The sequence below is a fragment of the Dipodomys merriami genome, unplaced genomic scaffold (assembly GCF_024711535.1).
Source record: "Dipodomys merriami isolate MVZ:Mamm:240054 unplaced genomic scaffold, mDipMer1.0.p SCAF_3, whole genome shotgun sequence".
NCBI lineage: Eukaryota > Metazoa > Chordata > Mammalia > Rodentia > Heteromyidae > Dipodomys > Dipodomys merriami.
This window is the reverse complement of record NW_027204492.1, coordinates 80,360,095-80,383,619: the sequence shown is the minus strand read 5'-3', so window position 1 is coordinate 80,383,619 and position 23,525 is coordinate 80,360,095. Positions and strand designations below refer to the sequence as shown.

At 37.6% G+C, this 23,525-nt stretch overlaps 1 protein-coding gene across 3 annotated transcripts in view; it reads left to right on the top strand.

Moving 5' to 3' along the window:
• Rragb (Ras related GTP binding B) overlaps window positions 1–14,290 on the top strand; it is a 34,982-nt gene extending 20,692 nt beyond the window's left edge. For 2 of the 3 annotated variants that reach the window (XM_070040372.1, XM_070040370.1), the window contains 5 exons: window positions 3,130–3,225; window positions 5,422–5,544; window positions 11,595–11,686; window positions 12,805–12,920; window positions 13,814–14,290. In XM_070040372.1, the coding sequence (XP_069896473.1) occupies window positions 3,130–3,225; window positions 5,422–5,544; window positions 11,595–11,686; window positions 12,805–12,920; window positions 13,814–13,911 (525 nt within the window). In that variant the 3' untranslated portion in view covers window positions 13,912–14,290. The remainder of the gene's footprint in view (window positions 1–3,129; window positions 3,226–5,421; window positions 5,545–11,594; window positions 11,687–12,804; window positions 12,921–13,813) is intronic. The other variant, XM_070040371.1, reaches the window with a different exon arrangement.
• The last annotated feature ends 9,235 nt before the right edge of the window (window positions 14,291–23,525 follow it).

Genomic DNA, 23,525 nt, shown 5'->3' with positions numbered 1-23,525 from the left:
ATAGGCCAGTCAAAACAATTTATTCTTATTAGAAAGAGTATCTCAGCATGTCCCACAACACTGGACTTTTAGGAATTTCACTGAGGTTGAACTCCTGAGTTTTTTTTTTTTTGAGATTTATTTCCTCCCCTTTGATATGCAGATACATTTTTAGAATAACTACTTCTTGCTTGGTGGGTCCATTTGGTGCATTTTCATTAATGTAATGGACCAGTGTAGTATCTGTAAAAGGAAAAGGTAACCAAAATCCCTGCAAATTAAATTATTACATAGGGCTAGACAGTTGGTAGCTCCCCAGTTGGTAGGTTAATTGAAGGTGTATTGTTGGTCTTGCCACCTAAAAGCAAATGATACCTCATGAGATTTGGGGAGAAGTAGGGGTGGGGGGAATGACAATAGTCAGAATTGAGACTTAAGGAGGTCTGGTGGTCAATGGAATTTTACTTCCAATTTGTCTCAGTGGGCCCATTAGGTCTCCAAAACGGTACTGTCATGACTCTCCCAATTTTGGAATACAACATTGCTAACTGAAATAGTACTTAGAAATACGGTAGAATCCTCATATTGGATCCTTTACCTTACCTTACCTTTACCTTTACCTTGACCTTGACCTTACCTAACCTTTCCTATCGTTATGATAGAAAAAGCCAAGCAGAAGCCACTGGAACTGCTTCTACCTAGAAAAACAGTAAGTCAAAAGCAATTTCAAGTTACTGAAGGGATTCTTGAGACTAGTGCCATCATCAAAGACAAGATGCAGGGATAGAGGTTCCTACACCTGGTCCCTATTTTCTAGTCTATATAGATTGGAAAAAAATATATCATTCTTCTGGGATGTAGGACCCTTTCTCATGGCAGACACTTTGTACCTTACCTTGTATCTTCTGGGATTTTGAGTCTAGCTTGTGGCTAGGAGAAATGGTAGGGGTCAGATATAAAGCAATCTGGCTGTGGCTGTCTCTCACCCCATTGATCACTAGGAAGATTTAGCCGAACCTGATGGCTACCTGGGTGTTCTCTCCCCTCCCCCACTCCATTCTATACATATCCTTCTTGAAGCTGCATGCCTGGTCAAAGAAGATAACCACCAATAGAAAAGGATCTTTCTTAGATCACACATATACAAGTAGCTCTGACCTCGTGCCTCTAGAACTACTTCTTGCTTGGTGGATCCATTTGGTGCACTTTCATCAATGTAATTGACCAGTGTAATATCTTATAAAAAGGGAAAGGCAACCAAAATCCCTGCATATCCCTGCAAAAATCCCTCAGAGTGGGCCATTATAGTTTCTTCAGGCAAAATAGGGTCAATCTCAAGTAGAAATGGAGTGTCTGCTTCTACTTGTGAAGACTTGAGAATTTAGAACTTCAATGTCCTCAGGCTCTTCCCAAGTCTTATATGACCTTTATTCCAATCTCTCACATCCCATTCCGTTATAGTCAGCCCTTGCTTTAACAGCAGATAGTCTGTGAAACTGGCAATTCAATATGCATTGTTGTTTGGCTAGTCACATGATGAATTCTAAATTTAATTTTCAGCAATCTTTCTTCAGTCTATGACTAGGAAGTAAGGGTTTCTTTCAGGGCAAATACAGAGACCTTGAGGTGGTTTATGCAGTGATTGGACTGGGGATTCAAATCTCATTCAAAGCTCATCCTTTTCTTCCCCCCCTTTGTCTAGCACAGATAACATCAGTCTGAATATTTTGTTAGTATTACATTTGGACAAAAGTAATTCATTTACATATGAATCTTGTACACAGAATCTTGTGTCTTTTAAGTATTTTGCTAGGAATCTTCAGTATTTCTGTTGCCAAATCATACCATTAACTATCAGTGCTCTTTTTACTACTGGAAATAGGATCATTAGCACCTTTAAATACAAATATATTAGGAAACCAATTTCAGAAACTTCAAAATACTTAAGATTCTCTTCTAGAACTCTCAGTTCTAAAATCTGCATTAGGGTCTCCAGAGTAACAGAATCAATAAACAGAGTGTGAGAATACACAAACACATACACACATATATGTGATGGGGGGAAGGAGGGAGAGGGAAAAAAAACTAAGAGACAGAGGCAAAGAAGCTAGTTTATTTTAGGGAAACTGGCTGGCTTAATAATTGTGGAGACTGGCAAGTTTGAATTCTGTAGGGCACACCCACAAACTAGAGACCTATGGAAAAACTGAGCTTACATATCACAGTATAGAGGCAGTCTAGAGGCAGAATTCCTTTTTCTTCAGAATGTCAGTCTCTTACTCCTAAGGCTTTCAACTTATTTATGTGGCCCACCAACATTGTGGAAGGTAATATGCTTTACTAAAAGTCTACTTACTTAAATGTTAATCTCTTTTAAAAACTTCCTTTGTAAAAGCATCCAGATTGTTATTTTACCAGTTGTCTAGGTACTGTAGCTGAATTAAGTGTATATAGCGCACACACACACACACACACACACACACACACACACACACACACACACACACACACACACACACACACACACACACACACACACACACACACACACACACACACACACACACACACACACACACACACACACAATCTACCCATCAGGAAAAAGTATCTGTGTGTGTGATATATCTATGTATATTTAGGCATATATTAATAGAAACATATCCAAAATTGTTAGGTAATTTTGTGGATTTGATAGTTCTTATCTATATGTTAATTAAATATAGTATACATGTAAATAATGGGTATAAATGTATATATATATGGGGAAGAAAATATACGTTAAAAGATTAAAGTACAAAGTACTGATATAGATATAACTATCTTAAAATGTCCCAGATTTGGTGAATGGAGTGTTAGATATGTTTTATTGAGATCCCTCTCTCTGTATGATAAATTTTATTTTCCAACATAATTTAGTTTTTTGTAAACATTCAGTACAGGCTAAGCCTGAAGAATTCTAGCAGCTACAGGAGCTAACCTAAAATGTTTTCTATCCTAGTTTGCGAAATAATGTTCATACTCCAAATTCCGCTTAAGAAGGAGCAGAAGCTTCTAATTAAAATACACTGAAATAATTGTGCCTTAGATTTTGTAATGAAAGAAGTAAGCAGTTATATGCTGACCAACGCATTGAACTTTTAAATTCAGATTTTTAAAGAGCGAGAAGAAGATCTGAGGCGTTTGTCTCGCCCGTTGGAATGCTCTTGTTTCCGAACATCTATCTGGGATGAAACCCTGTATAAGGTGTGTATATTTCCTGAGTTCCCTCATTTTAAGAGCATGAAAAAAGCTAGAAGAGTATTTTAACAAGACTAAAAGATTTTTAAACTATTTCACAGCCATCTAGATTTGTACTTAAAAAGAAATAATATACAAGAAATTGTTTGAAGACTATCAAACATCATTAATCATCATCTAGAGAGTAGGGATTTAAACTTAGACTGAGTTGACATTGTTACCAGGTCACACTGAATTATCCAGTTTGGTTGTAATTAATTTGATCCTAGTCTTTGGGATAACAAAGGTGCTCTAAATGGCTATCATCCATTTTGACCTGTTGTGATCTCAATGCTGATTGGAGCTGTATCTAGTATTTGCGTAATTACTTACATGGTAATGATAGAAGCTAGTCTGCCTAAGTTTGGAAGAAAATTATTTCGTGGAGAAATTGGAGAATGTAATTTTAAAATGAGACACATTATGCCTAGAATGTAGAGTAGGTTCAACTTTTATACCAGAACTGGAGACCAGCATTCTTTCAACCAGAAGGATTGTTTCCATTGCTGGGGCAGATGCCACCCTTCTTGGAGTAATTATAGAGGTTATAACATTAGTTCATGTGGATGAAGCCAAAATTACCCTTATTAGCAAATAGACTACTTTTTCCTACTGATCTAGTGATGTAAGGACTGGCTCCTTTTGTGTCTTCCTGTGGTCATACTTTTCCTTCAGACTGCTTCTGTATCCATTAACAAGTCTGACTCTGGGAGGCAAAGGATCCTTCTCTGTCACTGGTAGCTAGAACCTCAGTCTCAACTGCATCTGACAAGTATCTACAACCAGAAACACAGAAACCTGACTTACAAAGGAGAACAGACATTGGACTTTAAAAATAGCCATTGCTCTTTTTAAAACTAATATACTTTTCCCCCCAATATTACGTTGACCAGCTTCACTCTAATAACATCATTTGAGATACCTGTCTAGGAAGTACTGTTCTAGATTGATATGGGCCGAATTTCTCTCAAAGCCTTATTCCCATAGAACAGGTAACCGTGAATAAGGATGGACATGACGCACTGATAAGAACCAACTGCGGTGTGAAGGATGGCAATACATAACACGACCAAAGACAATTGGCTAATCACAACACTGCTGTGAGTGACAATGTCTCTGCTGTGGTTAGCTTTGGTGCCTTCTCCAAGGTAAATTCAGCAGTGACATTAACACCGACTTGGGAACTTGGAACCTGAACCCCTATGCCTAAGTAATAAAACTAATTGGAACAGAGACATGGCACTACTATCTTACATCGATGTTGCATAGAACTGACTTAAATTTTTATGTTAAGTTTTTGTCAACAAGCACTCATTGCCTATCTGCTTGATGCTACTACATATCAAAATGAATAAGATCAGGTTCCTGCCCTCTAGTAGGGGAGAGAAGAACAAAGTACACCTAACCAGACAAATTGGAGTGTGAGTGAGGAAGTATTAGAATGGAAGTACAAAGAAAAGGAAATAGAGGGAGGGTGTAGTTAACTCCTCTGGATGAAGTCAGTATTAGGCAAACACAGTGGACATTGTAAATGCAATTGGATTGATTGATAAGTTTTACAGAAGACAACAAAGCTTTGGAAATGATATATATCAGTAATTTCTCTTGTAATGGTTCATTATCCTCTCTTGACGGGAGGGCCCATTTGTCCATGTGGCTCTACTATTTTTGCAAATTATTCTTGGGTATATGTTAAATATTGTGTTATTAGGATCTGATTTTTAAGGCACTCTACACTGTTGGACTCATGTATTTGTTGAATATCTAGGTTCTGATTTTTAAGGCAATCTACACTGTTGGACTCATATATTTGTTGAATATCTGGATGAGAAGCTTTTTAGCACAGTAGATCATTTTCTGCAATGTTTTTTTCCTAAGGCAATATGATGACATTAAATTACTTGTTTACTTTTCATTATCCATGGAAAGAAGTTTCTCCAGCATTTCTCAGGTATTTGAAGTTAAAAACTCAACTCAAAGGGTAAAAGACAAATGTTAGCTTCATATTCTCATTTCATTTGTGTTATATTTAATGTCAGTATTTATTTGGGACTCAATTATCATTATATTTTGCTGTCTATATGTTGTAGTGTACTTATTCACTTCAAAGCTCTGAAACTGGCTACCAGTTAGTAATATTACATTGTGCTTCTATTCTGTTAGGCTTGGTCCAGCATTGTTTATCAGCTGATTCCCAATGTTCAACAGCTGGAAATGAATTTAAGGAATTTTGCTGAGATTATTGAGGCTGATGAAGTACTTCTGTTTGAGCGAGCTACTTTTCTGGTAAGAACTGTGCTCTTCAGATAGATTTTTTATTTTTAATACATTTTTTATTGTAAAAATACTGTACAGAGGGTTTACAGTTACATGAGTACATGAGCAAGGTAATGAGTACATTTCCTATCAAGCATTGTTACCTCCTCCTTTCTTTTTCTTCTACCATCCCTTCCCTCCCACCACCACAACTACACTCCCCACCCCCTGCCTAAAATTGAAAGTTTGTTTTTCAACATACACATCTCATTGTTACAATGGGTCAACCTGTATCCCTATTTAAGCATTTTGTTTTTCCCTTCCCCTCCCCAAATTAGAGAAGTGTATATACAAGATGCAGGGCACCAACATCAAATACAGTGAAAACAGGGGGAGGAACATACAAAGAAACAAGATCACATGGTACACTATAAATACGTTAGAAACAAAAGCAAGAAAGAAAAAAGCACTTGTGTCCCTATCTTGGGGTTCATTTCACTTAACATCATCTTATCTGGTCATATATATATAGCTTTTGACCTTTTCTGCTAATCTCAGACATAGTAGTTACTGAAAATAAGTGAAACCATGGGACCTATGTTTCTTTGGGTCTGGCTTACTTCACTGGAAAGACTTGGAAAAAAATATATTAAGTGAAGTATTACAGATAGATTTTTGTACGTTTTCTATTCAGTAAGAGAATAACATTCCTGCTTTCAAAAAGAATCTTACTCCCTTTTGTCATTACTTCAGTATGCAGTCTTTTTTTTTCTTTTTTTTATTATAAATTTTTATTTTTATTTTTTGTGAACATACTGTACAGAGGGGTTACAATTACATGGGCAAGGTAATGAGTACATTTCTTATCAAGCATTGCAGCCTCCTCCTTTGTTTACCCTTCACATCCCTTCCCAGCCTCCCCCCGCCTCCCATCCAATCCCCCCCCCTGCAGTCTTATTTTAAACTACTATTGCCAATAAGTGATTAGAAAGAAGTTCTTTAGTGTGTGTGTGTGTGTGTGTGTGTGTGTGTGTGTGTGTGTGTGTGTGTGTGTGTGTGTGTGTGTGTGTGTGTGTGTGTGTGTGTGTGTGTGTGTGTGTGAATGGTACTGGGTTTGAATTCAGGGCTTTATGTTTGCTAGGCTAGCACTCTACCACTTGAACTACATCTCCAGCTTTGCTTTTTGTTGTGCCAAAGTTTGACCTTGAGCCATGATTCTTTAGATCTCACCTTTAGGAGCTAGGATTACAGGCACGAGCCACTGGTACCTAGCTTGTATGTGGCCCTCTCCTCTCCTCTCCCTTCCCACTCCCCTCCCCTCCCCTCTCTCCTAGAAATCCATTGTGTATATAGACCCCATTTTCTTGATCAATTCATCTAATGAGGGGTATCTGGGTTGGTTCCATATCTTAGCTATGGTAAATAATCCTGCAGAGAACATGGTTGTGCCGGTATGTTTAGTATGGCGTTGTTTGGGGTCATATGGGTAAATGCCCAGGAGTTGGATTTCTGGGTTGTAGGGGGAGCTCTATGTTTAGTCTTTTGAGGAACCTTACTGATTTCCAGAGTGGCTGAACCAGTTTACACTCCCACCAAGTGTAGTAGTGTTCCCTTTTGGCCACATCCCTACCAGCATCTGTTTTTATTAGATTTCTTGATAATGGCCATTCTAACTGGTGTAAGGTAGAATTTCAATGTTGTTTTGATTTGCATTTTTTATGGCCAGAGATTTTGAGCATTTCTTTATGTGTGTATTGGCCATTCTTACTTCTTCTTCAGAGAAGAAGAAGTAAGCCCACTTGTTAATGGGGTATTTGTTTCTTTGAGTATTTGTTATTGGGGGATTTAATTTTTGAGCTTTAAGTATATTTTAGATATGAGGCTTTTGTCTGCTGTATGGCTAGTGAAAATCTTCTCCCAATCTGTGGCCTTTCTATTTATCTTGCTAGCTATGTCTTTTGTTGTGCAGAAGGGCTGCAGTTTAATGAATTCCCACTTATCTAACCTTTCTTTCATTTGTCATGTTTCTGGGTCTTTATTAAGAAAGTTTCAACTTGTGCCAAGGAGCCCTAGTGTTTGTCCTATTCCTTCTTATAATATTTTCAGGGTATCTGCTTTTTTTAAAATAAGTTTTTTATTGTGAAAATACTGTACAGAGGGGTTAAAGTTACATGACCAAGGTAATGAGTACATTTTTTATCAAGCATTGTTGCCTCCTCCTTTGTTTTTCCCCTACCATCCCTTCCCTCACACCTCCACAACTACACTCACCCCCCCATCTAAATTGTAAAGTTCATTTTTCAACATAGTATCTTCTACATCTCATTGTTGCAATGGGTCAACCTGTATCCCTATTTAAACATTTTGTTTTTTCCCTTCCCCTCCCCAAATTATACCAATATCTGCTTTACCTCGAGGTCTTTGGTCCATTTGAAATTGATTCTTGTGCACGGTGATATGTAAGGATCTAACTTCAGTTTTCTATACATGTATAGCCAATTCTGCCAACACCATTTGTTGAAGAGGCTGTCTTTCTTCCATCCAGTGTTTTTGGCTCCTTTATCAAAGATTAGGTGACCATAAATCTGAAGGTTCATTTCTGGGTCCTCAGTTCTATTCCATTGATCCTCAGGCCTGTTCTTGTGCCAGTACCAAGCTGTTTTTATTACTATGGCTTTATAATAGAATTTGAAATTTGGTATTGATGTTCCTCCGGCACTGTTCTTCCTGTTAAGGATTGTTTTTGCTATTTGGGGTCTTTTATTGTTCCATCTGAAATCTTGGGTTGCTTCTTTTATTTCATTAAAGAAAGAAGTTGGGATATTGATGGGTATTGCATTGAATTTGTAGATAACCTTTGGCAGTACTGCCATTTTCACAATATTTATCCTCCCAATCCAGGAGCATGGGAGGTTTTTCCACTTCTTTAGATCTGCTTTAATTTCCTTTTTCAAGTTTTTAAAGTTTTCATTGTAGAGGTTTTCCACTTCCTTGATTAAGTAATTCCTAAGTATTTTTTTGAGGCGACTACACAAGGAGTTGCTTTCTTGATTTCAGCTTTGCCCTCTCATAGTTGGCATACAGAAAAGCTATTTTTTGTGGATTAATGTTATACCTTGCTAATTTCCCAAGATTTTGGGTTAGTTCGAGTAACTTGTGAGTGTAATCTATGGGATTCTCTAAATACAGGATCATGTCATCTGCAAAGAGGGAGGGTTTACTTCTTTCCCTATTTGGATCCCCTTTATCTTTGCCTCTTGCCTATTGCTCTAGCTAGGAATTCTGCTACTATATTGAATAGGAGTAGAGAGAGTGTACATCCTTATCTCATTCCTGGTTTTAGAGGAAACAGTTTTAACTTTTCATCACTAAGTATAATGTTGGCTATAGGCTCATATTACTTTATAAATAATTTTTTTGGGTCCAGTTGTGGGGCTTGAACTCTGGGCCTGGGCACTGTCCCTCAGCTCTTCAGCTCAAGGCTAGCGCTCTACCACTTGAGCCACAGAGCCACTTCCGGCTTTTTTTCTTTTTTCTTATGTGGTGCTGAGGAATCAAACCCAGGGCCTCATGCATGCAAAGCAAGCACTCTACCACGGAGCCCCCTTCCCAGCCCCTAAATAAAAATTTTAAATAGCAGTAATAGAAACCAGTTTGAGATGTTACATCATACTACAGAAATAATTTCTAACTAGCCTGGTAAATGATAATTGTAGGAGTATCTGCCAATAATGATTTTGTTTTTGAGCTCTACCATTGCTTGGCTGATTTTAAACATGTATCTCAACTTTTCTATGCAAATTTTCCCCTTCTATAAAACAAGATAATGGAACTTATATCAAAGATTTATCATGTTGATTAAATTGGGTCAAAATCACTTTAAGCATCTAGCATAGTGTGTGTGTGTGTGTGTGTGTGTGTGTGTGTGTGTGCGCGCACGCGTGTGTGTGTGTGTGTGTGTGTGTGTGTGTGTGTATGTCAACTTAAATGTCAGTTGCTGTTACACCAACAGGGGGAAAACAGTCTTAAATGATGTTGTCCCTGTGGACAACTCCTTCCTTTGTGGAAATACTGTTTGTAACTATGGTAGTATTTGGTACCGTTGAGGCAGGGAGTCCAAAGAATGTCTTTGTGCATCCATCTAGTGGTAACAGGTTGCTTGTTTGGAATTACTCAGAGCCATTTCTTTCTAACTAGTAAGTGTAGCAGTAAGAAAGTAAGCTATTCTTTTTGTCTGGATGCATATGGAACAAGAGAATCCTACTCCATTAGTATTCCCTTGCCTTATCTACCACACAAGGCTGTGTGTTTGATCATTTTTACTGAAGGAGATTAAGTCAAGCAAGGTCTATCTCTTCTGCCATTGGTATAGGAATTGTATAAGTTTTGCATCATATTCATCAATTCATAGGGATTTCCCTATGCATTTACTTTTGATGATAGTTCTATGATTTTATCAAAATTCCTGGGAATTTTATCAAAATTCCTTAGAAAGGCAAAATAAAAAGTTCAGCCAAATAAAACACCATTAGTGGGTACTCAAAAGGGATAGGGTAAGGTTAAGGAGAAAGGGTAGACAAGTGAAGAAGAGAAGAGGGAGATAATGTAGACAAGAATCCAATGTATATCTTACAAAATTAAGAAGAATGAGGATAGGTGTGGATAGGAGGATGGGTGAGAATGTTGAAATGGTGACATTGATGAAGACATTATATTCATAAACCGATTTGTTAAATGGCAACTCCTTTGTTTAACTACTTAAAGATAATTAAAAAATGTTAAAAAGAAAATATTAGGAGGAAAATATTTTCAGCTGGCGTGAGTGTCCATTCTGAACAGACTCATTTTATTTTCCAATTTTTAGGAGCTGGAATTATCTAGTTAAGATTTTAAAATAGGATTCCCAAAGTCCCTTGGTAGTACACCTCATTAAAATTAAATATCTTAAGTATGTCTGTATCATAGATAGCTAGGAGTTGTAATTTATTTTTCTTTTTCTTTTGTAGTTCATAAAATCAAAGACTGGTGAAACTGAAGTAAGGCAAACATTTAATGATAAAAAAGCAATTGAAAAAATATTTCAGTTTACTAAAATACAGATGCTCCTTGATTTAGGATGAGGTTTATGTCCTTTTCAAGTTGAAAATACATTTAATCCACCTAGCTTCTTAAACATAATAGCTTAGCAACACAAGTACACTAAGATCCCTTGTCTGCCCTTGTAATTTTGTGGCTCACTGGAATTATTACTCATTTGCTGCTGCTCAGTATCACAAAAGTATATCTTTGGGATGAGAAAATTCAAACTGTTTTCTACCTAATGTATGTCACCTTCACAGCATTGTAAAGTTAAGTCAAATCATCATAAGTCAAAGATCAACTGTAGAAAATACTTGAATGATCTAATAAAGTTATGACCAAGGGCTGAAGTCACACCCAATGTTGACAGAATATGAGACAGAGGGGAGGAGACAGTAAGTCAGATGACAAGTCTATCCTGAAAACTAGGATGACCAAGAGACTAATAGTTACCTCCTTTAGGTATTAGCAGAAGGTAGTACGAGTATTTGATATGGATTTTTTTGGGGGGGTCGGTTGTGGGGCTTGAACTCTGGGCTTGGGCACTGTCCCTCAGCTCTTCAGCTCAAGGCGAGCACTCTACCGCTTGAGCCACAGCACCACTTCTGGTTTTCGAGTGGTTTATTGGAGATAAGAGTCTCACGGACTTTGGACTTTCCTGCCCGGGCTGGCTTTGAACCTAGATCCTCAGATCTCAGCCTTCTGAGTAGCTAAGATTACAGGCGTGAGCCACCGGCACCTGGCTTGATATGGATTTAAAGGACACTGTTTGTTGGGTACCAGTGGATCACATGTGTAATGCAGGAGGCTGAAGTCCAAAGATTGTGATTTGAAGCCAACCCATGTAGAAAAGACCGTGAGACTCACATCTAGCTAACTACCAAAAAGCTGAAATTAGAGCTGTGGCTCAAGTGGCAGTGTTGAGTGAAAAAGCAGTGCACAGGCCCAGAGTTCAAGCCCCAGTACTAGCACCAAAAAATGACAATGTTTTTCTTCCACAGGTGATTTCTCATTATCAATGTAAAGAACAGCGTGATGCCCACAGATTTGAGAAAATCAGCAACATTATTAAGCAGTTCAAGCTGAGCTGTAGGTAAGAGATTTTACACATGTCATCTATTAATGGCTGGAAAAGAGCTATTGTCATTTTTGAGAAATTCAAATGACTAGTTGATCATACTAATAGTTCCTTTAGTAAAAAAAATAAACTTTAATGGAATCTACATTTGACTGAAGTGAAAATCATTATCGTTTATTGAAAAGTCAGTAGACTTACAGTCTTGAAGCTAAAAAGTAATGTAGCCTCTTGGGTATTATGTTTTTCTCATGAGAGTTTCATAAAGCAAGTTACTAAATCCAGGAATTTAAAAGAAAAGATCAACCCAGGTCTGTGATTTATATAAACTTAAAGAGTAGAGAATTGTATGAAAAGTATTGAGTTCCCTTTTGAAATATTTAATATTCTTAAGAAGAAATAAATGGAATATCCTAAAAATACCTTTTTTTAAAAAGAAGGAAGGAGAATTTGTCTTATTAAAGACTAAAATTTACTATAAAATTATGATAATTAAACTAGTGACAAACTGATTCAGAAATGATATACCAGAGAGTCTTGAAATGTCTAATAATGTGTCAGCTTTTAATAATATTTGAATATTAGCATTATGAATATAAGAAAAAGAATTTATTTTAGCAAAGATTTTTTAAAATGGAAATAATGCTTCTGATGAAAGGTAGATGCCTATACTGTAGGAATAAGTTTATCTACTTTATATTTATTCTTTGAGACTTTCTAGAATGTTAGTTTTTTTACAAGAAATAGTCAATGGCAAGCAAATATAGTCACCCTATTTTCAAAGAAATGCAGTCATTTCTTGGATTTAAATGTAACGTTGAAGTCATATAGATATTAACCTCAGTGATAGGGATAATTCAAACTAAGATGCTTTCTAAATATTAGAAAAGTATTTTGTAACTTGGTTTGTAACATGGATATAGATCTAAGCCCATTTTTATTTCTTAGTCAACATTAAGCCCAAACTTAATTTCTAAAACATGTTAAATTCAATATTTGAATTTCACTGGACACCATCTTAAGGAATTTCTGAACTTAAGTATAATGCTATAAAATGTTTATCATAAAAAAGAGATTGTTATGCTCCTACTGTTTTGTTTTATTTCATTCAGCCATTTTTTTCCTTTCTCCTTTAGCAAGCTAGCTGCCTCTTTCCAGAGTATGGAAGTCAGGAACTCTAATTTTGCTGCTTTCATTGACATCTTTACATCTAACACTTACGTGATGGTCGTGATGTCTGATCCATCCATTCGTAAGTCTAAATTTAGCTGACATAATTTCAAAGCCACATAATTTAAAAATAATTGCCCTAGAGCTAGTACTTTAGTAGATACTAAAAACTATTTTGTAGATGAAATAATTGCACAATAATGTAAAATTTTTAACTTTCATTAAACACTTAAAACGGTAAGCCTGGTAAAATTTATGTGTTATACACACACACACACATATGTTATATATATTACTAAAGTTAAAGAATAGTTTTTATTTAATAGGCTTATATTTTTGAAGCTGAAAATCTGTTTAGTCTCTAGGGCATTGTTTTTCTTCATGGAAGCTTCAGAAACCAGGATGTAAATCCAGGAATTTAAAATAAAATAGAATCCAGATCCTTGATATATGGTAGTAGATTGCTAAGGCAGGCTAGTTTATATATATACTAAACTACTAAATGCTAAAACATTTTATAAATTATGCATATTCTTATCTGCCATAGCACCATGTTTCTCTTAAGGGTGTGATGGGAGTATTTGGTGCTTCTATATTGTGATACCCATGTCTGTCATAGCCATTAGAATAAATGTCCTGGCAGAATTTCCAGAATGTTCCCAAATGTTTAAATATCTCTCATGCACTGGCTTTTCCTACTTCAGGTTAATATTACTATGTTACATATGATAATGGGTTTTATTCTACAAGCCCCAAACCAAAAGGTTTTTAGAAGTTTTGTGTTTAGAATATGAGTATATCTTCTGCTTCTTCAGAAATATTAAACCTTGGTAACATGGGACCTCCTACTCTGGTATGTTCTCAGTGGCATACATTGAAAGATTTGTTTTTTTTTAATTTATTTGTTTTTGCTTGTCAGAAGTTCTTTTGACTGCCCTTCTTACTCTGTTGGGTGTCTCCCACCCCCACCCTTAGCTTCCGCAGCTACTCTGATCAACATCCGAAATGCCAGGAAACACTTTGAAAAGCTGGAAAGAGTGGATGGACCAAAGCAGTGTCTTCTCATGCGCTAAACATTGCCGAATATTGTTTCACACACACAAAAATTGAAGCACTGTTTCTTAATTAATCGTAATGTTGTGTTCATATATGTAGGCTACAAATGTTGTGATGCTTACTACTTCTGTATTTCTTCTCTATTCTCCAGTCTTAACGTTTAACCTCGAATGCTATGTACTCAAATAGCCAATGAGGAGTTAGAAGATGAGGTGTCCATGAAGTTGGTGTAATATAAAAGTAGGTGATTTATGTAAGTGTTCTGATAACATGGTTCTAATAGTGTTTAAATGTTCTGATAATGTGGTTCCAATAGTTGTGTATGCCAAAGCTTTTCCCAGCATCCTCTTGTATTTGTTACCAGATAGTAACCTATAAGTTTAGGGTAGTATTGTTTTCTCAGCATGCATTAAAAATTTTTCCTTAACTTCAATTAAATAAAATTTTGCTGTTAGGGATTTCAGTGTCTTGTTTTTATTTTCCTTATTTCTTCAACTTGCCTTAAAGAACAAAGGAATTTGAGTTATCTTTGTGATGGCAACCTGCTTGTTGGAAAGAGTACAAAGTAAATTTGAATGGGAGAATAAAGCTACATTATTGCCTTCAATTAAGCTAAGCAGACGAGTTGAGATATATCTAAATGTGATAGGAAGCAGGAAAGCATTGCAGGCTTTATAGGAGGAAATAATAGGCAAGAAATTTAAAAAATTTAACCGAGGCAACATGGCCTGATAGTAAATGGGTAAACTCTTTATAAGTCTAGGCCTGAAGTAGCTGGATTAAAAGTCTGTTTGGGGATGCAATTGCAATTAGTGAATGAATAAAAATGTGAAGAGAAAGTATGAGATGAACGTCTTTCTTTGAGGTCCAACAAGGTTAATTTTATGTCATCCATAACATACTTTCATTTTTATGGTTAGGCAGTATGAAAACCTCTTAGAAGCTATGAGTTATATTTAACTTGAATCTTCTAAGGAAACGAATGAAGCTCTGTAGTAAACTGTGAGAAAGGGAGTTTGAGAATTACTTCATGCCCCAACCTTTTCAGTTTTCAATGACAGTATAACCACAGAAATACATAGGAGTTCTTCAACAGTAGAATTCATCTTGTTGCTCTCATCTGCATCAGAAAGAAACTTCTTCCAGGAAGTGGAGGTGTAGCTCAAGTGGTACAGCGCCAATTTCCTCAATTGGCAAAGCCAAGTGCTCAAGGCCCTGAGCTCATGTCCTAGTACTGGCAAAAAAAAAAAGAAAAAATCTTTTAGATGTTGATCAGAGCTTTTTTGCTCAAGGCTAGTACTCTACTACTTGAGCCACAGTTTTTTGAGTGGTTAATTGGAACTGCAATCCTTAGATTATCTATCAGCCTCCTGAATAACTAGGATTATAGGTGTGAGCTATCAGTGCCTGGCTAAGAACATGGTTTTATGTAGCCTACATTATACAAACAAATGACTCAATGAGACTAATTTTATCAATAGCTTTATTAATTTATAGAAGAAGAATTTTAGACAGTTGTTCCAACTTCTTTATCCTACTATCATTTAGAAAAATGAAAATGTATTGGGGTCTGTTCTGTAACTAATATGAGTCATGATTTGCCATATTCTCATTATCTCCAGTATTTTGGGTAGGATTTGGAGATACTCAAAATGGAGGCATGAAATTATATGACTAAGTGAAAGTAATTATATTATTTATAACTATGCTTTTTTTGCCCTTGATTCAGTCCTTGCTCAAATTATAGTTATAACTTGGATTTAGGGGCTGTATTGAAATGATGAAAGGTTAAAAAGATCAAGATTGTAATTTGATTTAAGCTTTTTTGGTGGGGGAGGGTCTTGACCTCTGGGCCTGGGCACTGTCTCAGCTCTTCGGCTCAAGGTGAGTGCTCTTCCACTTGAGCCACAGCGGTTTTCTAAGTGGTTTATTGGAGATAAGAGTCTCACGGACTTTCCAGGCCCGGCTGGCTTTGAACTGTGATCCTCAGATCTCAGCCTCCTGAGTAGCTTGGATTACAGGCGTGAGCCACCGACGCCCGGCTGACATTATACCTTAGGTGGCTAAGATCTCTTTTTTTCCAATTAATTATTATTATTATTATTATTATTATTATTATTTATTGTGAAAATACCATACAGAGGGGTTACAATTACATGGGCAAGATAGTGAGTACATTTCTTATCAAGCATTGTTGCCTCCTCCTTTGTTTCTCCATACCAGCCTTTCCCTTCTCCACCCCCATGCCCCCCTACCACCACCACCACCACCACCACCACCACCACCCCCTAACCCCCACCCTGCCAAAGTTGTAAAGTTTGTTTTTTGACATAACGTCTTGTACATCTCATTGTTGTAATGGGTCCAGGATTGCAGTTCTGAAGCCAGCCCAGACAGGAAAATCCATGAGAGTTTTTTTTTTTATCTCCAATTAATCAGCAAATAGCCAGAACTGGAACTGTGGCTCAAGTGGTAGAGTTAGTCTAACCTTAAGCAAAAAAAGCTTAGGGACAGGGCCCAGGCCTTGAGTGCAAACTCCACGACTGGCACAAAAAAGGAAAGAAAAGCCTCTTAGAAACTGAAGTAAATTCAGTGTGACAATGACGGCATACATGTGGAAATGGAGAGAAAAGACGTGAAAACTACAGGATTAGTGACACAATGGAGTGATGCTTTTTATAGGACATGTTAGCTATGTGAGTTGTATAGGGCAATGGTTCTCAAACTTCAGCATGCATCAGAATCACTAGGAAAGGACTTTAATTAAACAGATTGCTAGCTGAGTATCTGGTGATCCCACCTAGCTATTCAGCAGTCCAAGATGCAGAGGTTCTTGTCACCACCAAGTAAGTTTTCGTTTGAGTTCAAATCTCAGTACCTGGAAACAAAACAAAACAATTTACAGCCCTAGCCCTGCCATGAAAGTCTGATTCACTAGACCTCAGGTGATCCTATGAATCTGCATTTCTAACAGATTTTCCAGTGATGTTGATGCTGATGCTACTGGTCCAAGGATTGCAGTTTGGCCTATATTTTTGTTTAGGGAAAGGAAGAGGAATTGTGGATTATAGGAACAGGTATGGGAAAATGTGTTTCCCAGATAAGCTTGAAAGCATTTTGTCAAGGAAAAAAAAATGTGTGGTAGTACCAGCACTTGAACACAGGGCCTTAAGATCTTGCTTGGCTTTCTTGCTCATGGCTGGTGCTCTACTAATTGTATCCTGCCTCCAGTCTAGCTTCCTGCTAGTTATTTTGGCGGTGGAGTCTCCTGGGCTTTTCTGCCCAGGCTGGGTTTGAATCATTGTCTCCAGGTCTTAGCCATCTGAGTAACTAGGATTCCAAGCATGAATCATCAGCACCCATCTCCTAAGAAAAATTCTTACATGTTAGGTCAAGTGGTCTTAAAACAATGACTAAAATCCTTGTGTTTCATAAGTATGTTGTACATGTAAACTGTTGCTAGCATGAAGAGACTATTGGTAATGAGTTGTGTAGGGATTTGAGTTTGTCTACTTTCTCAGCTTTATTTGCTGACTCAGTAGAATATCATGAAAAGTTAGATGGGTTGCCAAATGAAAATGGTGCTGCTGTTAGTTGGGTACTTAGTAAGTCTCAAATTGTAAATGTATTATGAATATTATTTAATTCTTGGGAGAATCCCCAGGAGGTAAGTACTATCACCATCCCCATTTTGCAAAAGAGATAATGGCTCAGAAAAAGGATAAGAAACTTGACTACAGTCATGGAATATTTGGAGGCTACTGTTTCAGTCCAGATAGTCCAACCTGTGCCCACCTTGAATTTGTATGGCTGTCCTGAATGTCAGGACCTATTCAAGGTTGTAGAGTATAAGGGGTCCTCAAGTGTGGAACTTGACTGTAGACTACTTCTGTGGTGGCTACTATAGAAATAGTAAAGCAAACACTTGCAAATCTTCCTCACTTCTGTTTTCTCTGTGGCTTTGCTACATTGAGTAGGAATTTCTTTAGTAGGCAGTGGAAAGCAAAGTCAACAGGAAAACAAGACAAAAACTCCTCCAGATTGAAGAATTTAGTCAAACCTGAACAGTTCAGTATTTGGTCTTTTCTTTTAATTGTGTTACTGTGAGCAAGTACTGAACCTTTTAAAAGGGGGAGGAAGAAAGCATGTAATTTGTTTTGGTCTTCTACAGCAGTGCTTGCAAAGTCCAGCAAATGATTTCCCACTCAGCCTTCTGACTTTCTTAGAAAACAGGCAATCAGGAACCCCTTATACTGTATCCTCACTAACAAAATTGCTAGCTGCATTAATTTAGTTACGTCCATACCTACTGTGGTTGAGGTATTGATTTCAGAACTTGGAATACAGAAGCAAATCCTTGTGCTCATGTAGCCTGTATTCTAGTAGGGGAAGAGAGACAATAACCAGCTGTGTAAATATATTAGGAGAGATAAGCACTATGAAGAAAGTTAAAACATTGATGAAATGCTGGGTGTTGGCTTGCACCTGTAACCCGAGCCAGTCTACTCAGGAGGCCTAGATCTGATGATCATGATTTGAAACCAGCCTGGACAGGAGAGCCCATGAGATCTGATTTCCAATTAACTACTAAAAAGCCAGAAGTGGAGGTGTGGCTCATGTGCTAGAGTGCTAGCCTTGAATAAGAAAGCTCAGGGACAGTGCCTAGGCCCTGCCCTATGACCAGCAAAAATAACTGATGGAGGATGCTAGGGCAGACAGAATAATGGCCCTCACAGATACTCACATCTTAACTCCTGGAATTTGTGAATGTTACATGGCAGGCAGAAAGGTAGGTTTAAGATGGATTTAATGCTTCTATTTAGCTGTTCTTAAAGAACAGCTTGATTATGGGAGTAGTCTAGGATGGTTCTTTACTGTGAAAGAGGGAGGCAGGAGAAGTCAGTGTGACTCTGGGGAAAAGGCTCAACTTATTCTTCCTAGCTTTGATGTTGGAAGCAGGGAGCCCCTAGACAAGTATGTAACCAGCCTCTGGAACCTGAATGAGGCAAGGAATGGGTTATCTCTTACAGCTTCAAGAAGGAAACATCCCTGCTGACCTGTGAATTTTAGCCCAGTGATGCCATGCAAGTCTTTGGCCTCTAGCACTATTAAGTAATAAATTTGTTTTATTTTAAGCCACTAAAATATGGTAGTTTTTAACAGATGCCAGAAGAAACTATTTGGATTCTCTAAAGAAACACAACTGTGTATATGTAGGAAAAATCATTGTAAGGAATTCCTCACATGATTATGGTGTCTGAGAAGTACTGAAATCTAGTTGGCAAGCTGGAGAGCCCATGATATTCCATTTGGATTCCAAACAACAGAAAGGCAAGAGAACTGCTAGTATACGTTCCAGTCCAAAAGTTAGCAAACTTGAGACCCAAGAAAAGCCAGTATATTAATTAAAAAGTCTGAAGTCAGTTGGGCACTGCTGGCTCATGCCTGCAATCCTAGGTACTCAGGAGGCTGAGATCGCTGTTCAAAGCCAGGCTGGCCAGAAAAGTCCCTGAGACTTATAAACCACCAAAAGGCTGGACATGAAGCTGTGGCTCAAGTGGCAGAGCCCTAGCCTTGAGCATAAAAGTTCAGGGACAGTACCCAGCCCTGAGTTCAAGCCCCATAACTGACAAAAAATATAGGTGAAGTGACAGAATTGACTTTTTTTGTGGGTCCTGGGGCTTGAACTCAGGGGCTGAGCACTTGTCCCTGAACTTTTTTGCTCAAGACTAGTGCTCTATCACTTGAGGCACAGCTCCATGTTTAGCTTTTTGGTGGTTTATTGGAGATAAGAGTCCTGCCCAAGCTGGTTTTAAACCTTGATCCTCAGATCTCAGCCTTCTGAGTAGTTAGGATTATAGGTGTGAGCCACCAACACTTGGCTGCAGATTCACTCTTACAAAGGAAAATATATTCTGCTTTTTATGAAAATGTGAAGGGTTGAATTGTCTTAACTCCTTTGCTTACTTTCAGGCACATATATGATCTTAATACTGAATGGTCAAAGTAATAGCAGGTAATATTTACTGATCTTTTAATGTTTGCCAGGCATGGAACTTAAACGTTATTTTCTACATACACTAACTCACTTACCAATGAGAGCAACCTGATGGAGTGTGTATTGTTATTATTAACATTTTGTATATTTGGGTGATTTGCATTATAATAAAAACATCCCTTCAGATTTACAGTTTTTCAAATTGACACTTGGTAAATGTATTTTGTAATTTTCAAATTAGTTTCTCATGTATTATCTTTTTTTGTTCTCAACAGTTATGTGAAATGGACAGGTAAAGTAGTAGAATAGTTTCATAATAGATTAGAAAAGTAGGAAGCAAAGAGGTTGTGAGTTATCCAAGGTCATAAAAGTAGTGAAGAGCATATTTGGAATTCAAACCTAGTTCTGATTCTAAGCCAGCCTCACCTAAATTGCTGTCAGGCAGCACAATCCCATAAAACTTGCTGTGATAATGGAAGTCTGCTGTGTTCTACTGTTTTATGGAGTAGCCACTCCACCTGTGGTTGCTGAACACTTGAACTTTGGCCAGTGAACCTCAACAAGTGCTTTGTAAGTTTAATTTATAAATTACATAATATATAACTGACAAATGATTTTATCAATTTATGAATTCAGGGTTGGAGGTGTGGTTCAGGTGGTAGAGTGCCAGCCAATGAGCAAAAGTGTCAGATATCAAAATCGAGTCCCCCCCAAAATTATTAATTTATAAACATAAGTCATGTATATAGCCATGTGTGACCCGTGGGTATAATATTGTGTAGTGCAGCATGAAAATCCTGTATGAACAAAGGAAGATTTCAAAAAACAACAAAAGAAGACCACACATAACATTACTAAAGTATTCCTCATATCACTTTTTCACAGATAGACCATGATGAATTTTTCAACTTTTCAAGAACAGCTACTATGTTATTGTACTATTTCAAAAGATAGAAAAGGACTGTACACTGTCCAGCTTGAACCAAAGATCCTTATCCTCAAACCCAAATAATTTCACCACAAATTAAAATTTCAGGCTGATCCTAACTTATAGCAGAATATGTGGTTAAGTCATTTTATATAATGTAGTAAAAAAAATCATCTTGAGATTGTTACAACAGTGTGTAATGATACAGTAGATATATAATACCTGACTTATGACAAGTAACTGTTTTATCACCTTTATAATATAAAAAATATTTTTAGCCAGGTCCAGTGGCTCATTCTAGCTACTAAGGAGGCTGAGATCTGAGGATCATGGTTCAGAGCCAGGCTGGGCAGGAAAGTCTGTGAAACTCTTATCTCCAATAAACCACGAGAAAATCAGAAGTGCCACTGTGGCTCAAGTGGTAGAGTGCTAGCCTTGAGCTGAAGAGCTGAGGGACAGTGCCCAGGCCCAGAGTTCAAGCCCCACAACTATAAAAAAAAACCAAATAAACCCCTATTTATATGTATATGTTCATATATATATATGTATGTATATAATGCATGTATATGTAAAAAGTTGGACAGTTTACAGGTTCCACAAATGCTTATACCAGGCTCTGAAGTAGTCATGACAGGTGGTAGCCTCCAATCAAGTGCATAACCCCTCCCCTTAAGTGACTTTCTTCTAACAAATAGAATTTGGCAAAAACGGACTATCACAACCCAAAGTGTTTATAAAGGTATAGGGATAACTAAAAAATGCTTAATGTCACATGACAAATATTAGTAAACAATAGGAACAGTACAAATACCCAAGAGTTTAAAGGTTTAAAGGTACAGAAACAATGGAATACACTAGAATTTGATGTGGCTATAGATAACAAAAACTGAAAATAAGAATAGCTTAAATATCTGGCTCACACCTATAATCTTAGCTACCCAGGAAGCTGAGGATCAAGATTTGATGCCAGATAGACTCTTATCTCCAGTTAATTAGCAAAGAGCCAGAAGTAAAGCAGGGGAGGGGGGGGCTAAGTTGTAGTGCAGCGGCCATGAGCAGAAAAAGTTGAGCATGAGCTTGAGACCCTGGATTTAATCCCTAGTACAAGCATGAGGGTACCAGTTGCTCACACCTGTAATATTAGCTCCTCAGGATGCTGAGATCTGAGGATCAAGGTTCAAGCTGGCCTGTACAGGCAAATCCATGAGACTTGTATCTCCAATGAGCCACCAAAAAAGCCAAAAGTGGTAGAGCTCTAGCCTTGGGCAACAAAGGTTCAAGGACAGTGCCCAGCCTCTGAGTTCAGCCCCCAGGACCAAGAAGAGAGAAAGGGGGGAGGGAGGGAGAGAGGGAGCGGAGGGAGTGGAGTGGGGGAGGGAGAAGGGAGAGTGGGGAGGGAACAGAGAGGCCTCCTACTTCTGCATAGTCTTCAATGTAAATTAAGCCTTATTCCTCCCTCAACTATCTAAATTTTCCCATCTTTCAGGTAAAAACCCTCATCAGATTCTACATACTTACCCAAGTACCAAATTTTGTCATTCTGTTTCCTTCATTCTCATTCACTCTTCAGCCTACTCTACTGCACCTCTGTCCTTACTATTCCAAGGACAGCTCTTGTTAAGATGATCAGTGCCATCCATGTTAATGCAATCCAATGGAAATATTGCAGTATTCATTTTAACAATTAAAGCTACACCTGTCACTGTTCATCATTCACTTTGGGGGAGCATTCCTCCCTTATCTTTTCTGACAGCACAATTATCCCTATGTCTTTGGCTGCTCTCAGTATTCATTGCACAAAAAGGCTCATTTTCTTCTTACTATATATTATCTACCTAGACACATGTGAAAGCTTTGAATTCCATTACATATGAAGTTTTCCAACTACCCTCGTGATCTCTAGGATTGCCTTTGTGCAAATGCCCACATAATATTTCTGTTAGGATTATCTCTAAGGTGCTTCAAATTGAAAACTGTCAAAACAGACACATGGTGCAAAAATAACCTTTTTGGACTTAATTTTGATGATCTCATTGTATAGCCTTAGCTGGCCTTAAACTTGCAGTCCACATGCTTCAGACTCTTAACTGCTGGAATTTTAGGCAACTGTCATCATTTGGCCATCATAATGTCAAAGCAGATTGATCATAAATGTTTAGCACTGTGAATCAGTGTGGAGGGGGTTAGTGAATGTTTTATATTCTTTGCTGTGTTAGGATAGGGAATAGTTGATAGAAAGTGGTTGAGATGCATTAGTAATGCTTCAAACTGATTTTCCTCAGTCTAATAGGGAATGGGAGAGGTGTTTGGAGTCACACTCTATCTAATAATTTTCTATGGTCTACTTAGGGTCCATGTTTTACAACATTTAAAGTTAAACAGAGAAAGTTAATAACTATATAGATCCCTTACCTCCTTTTATTTTCATTCCTAGACATTTTGAACACCAAACAGATGAATTTTCTTAAATTAAAAAAGTAAAGACGTAAAATAACACAACATAACACACACACACACACACACACACACACACACACACACACACACACACGAGCGCACATGCGCGCGCGTGCGCATACACAAGGGGTGCTGGCAGGGGAGGGGTATTTAGCTACTGCTTGTGACCAGCAGGGAAACTTAAACTTTTAGTTAACAGATGAGATCCTCTCATTGGCTTTTGATATTACTCAGTTCAAGGCTTTTCA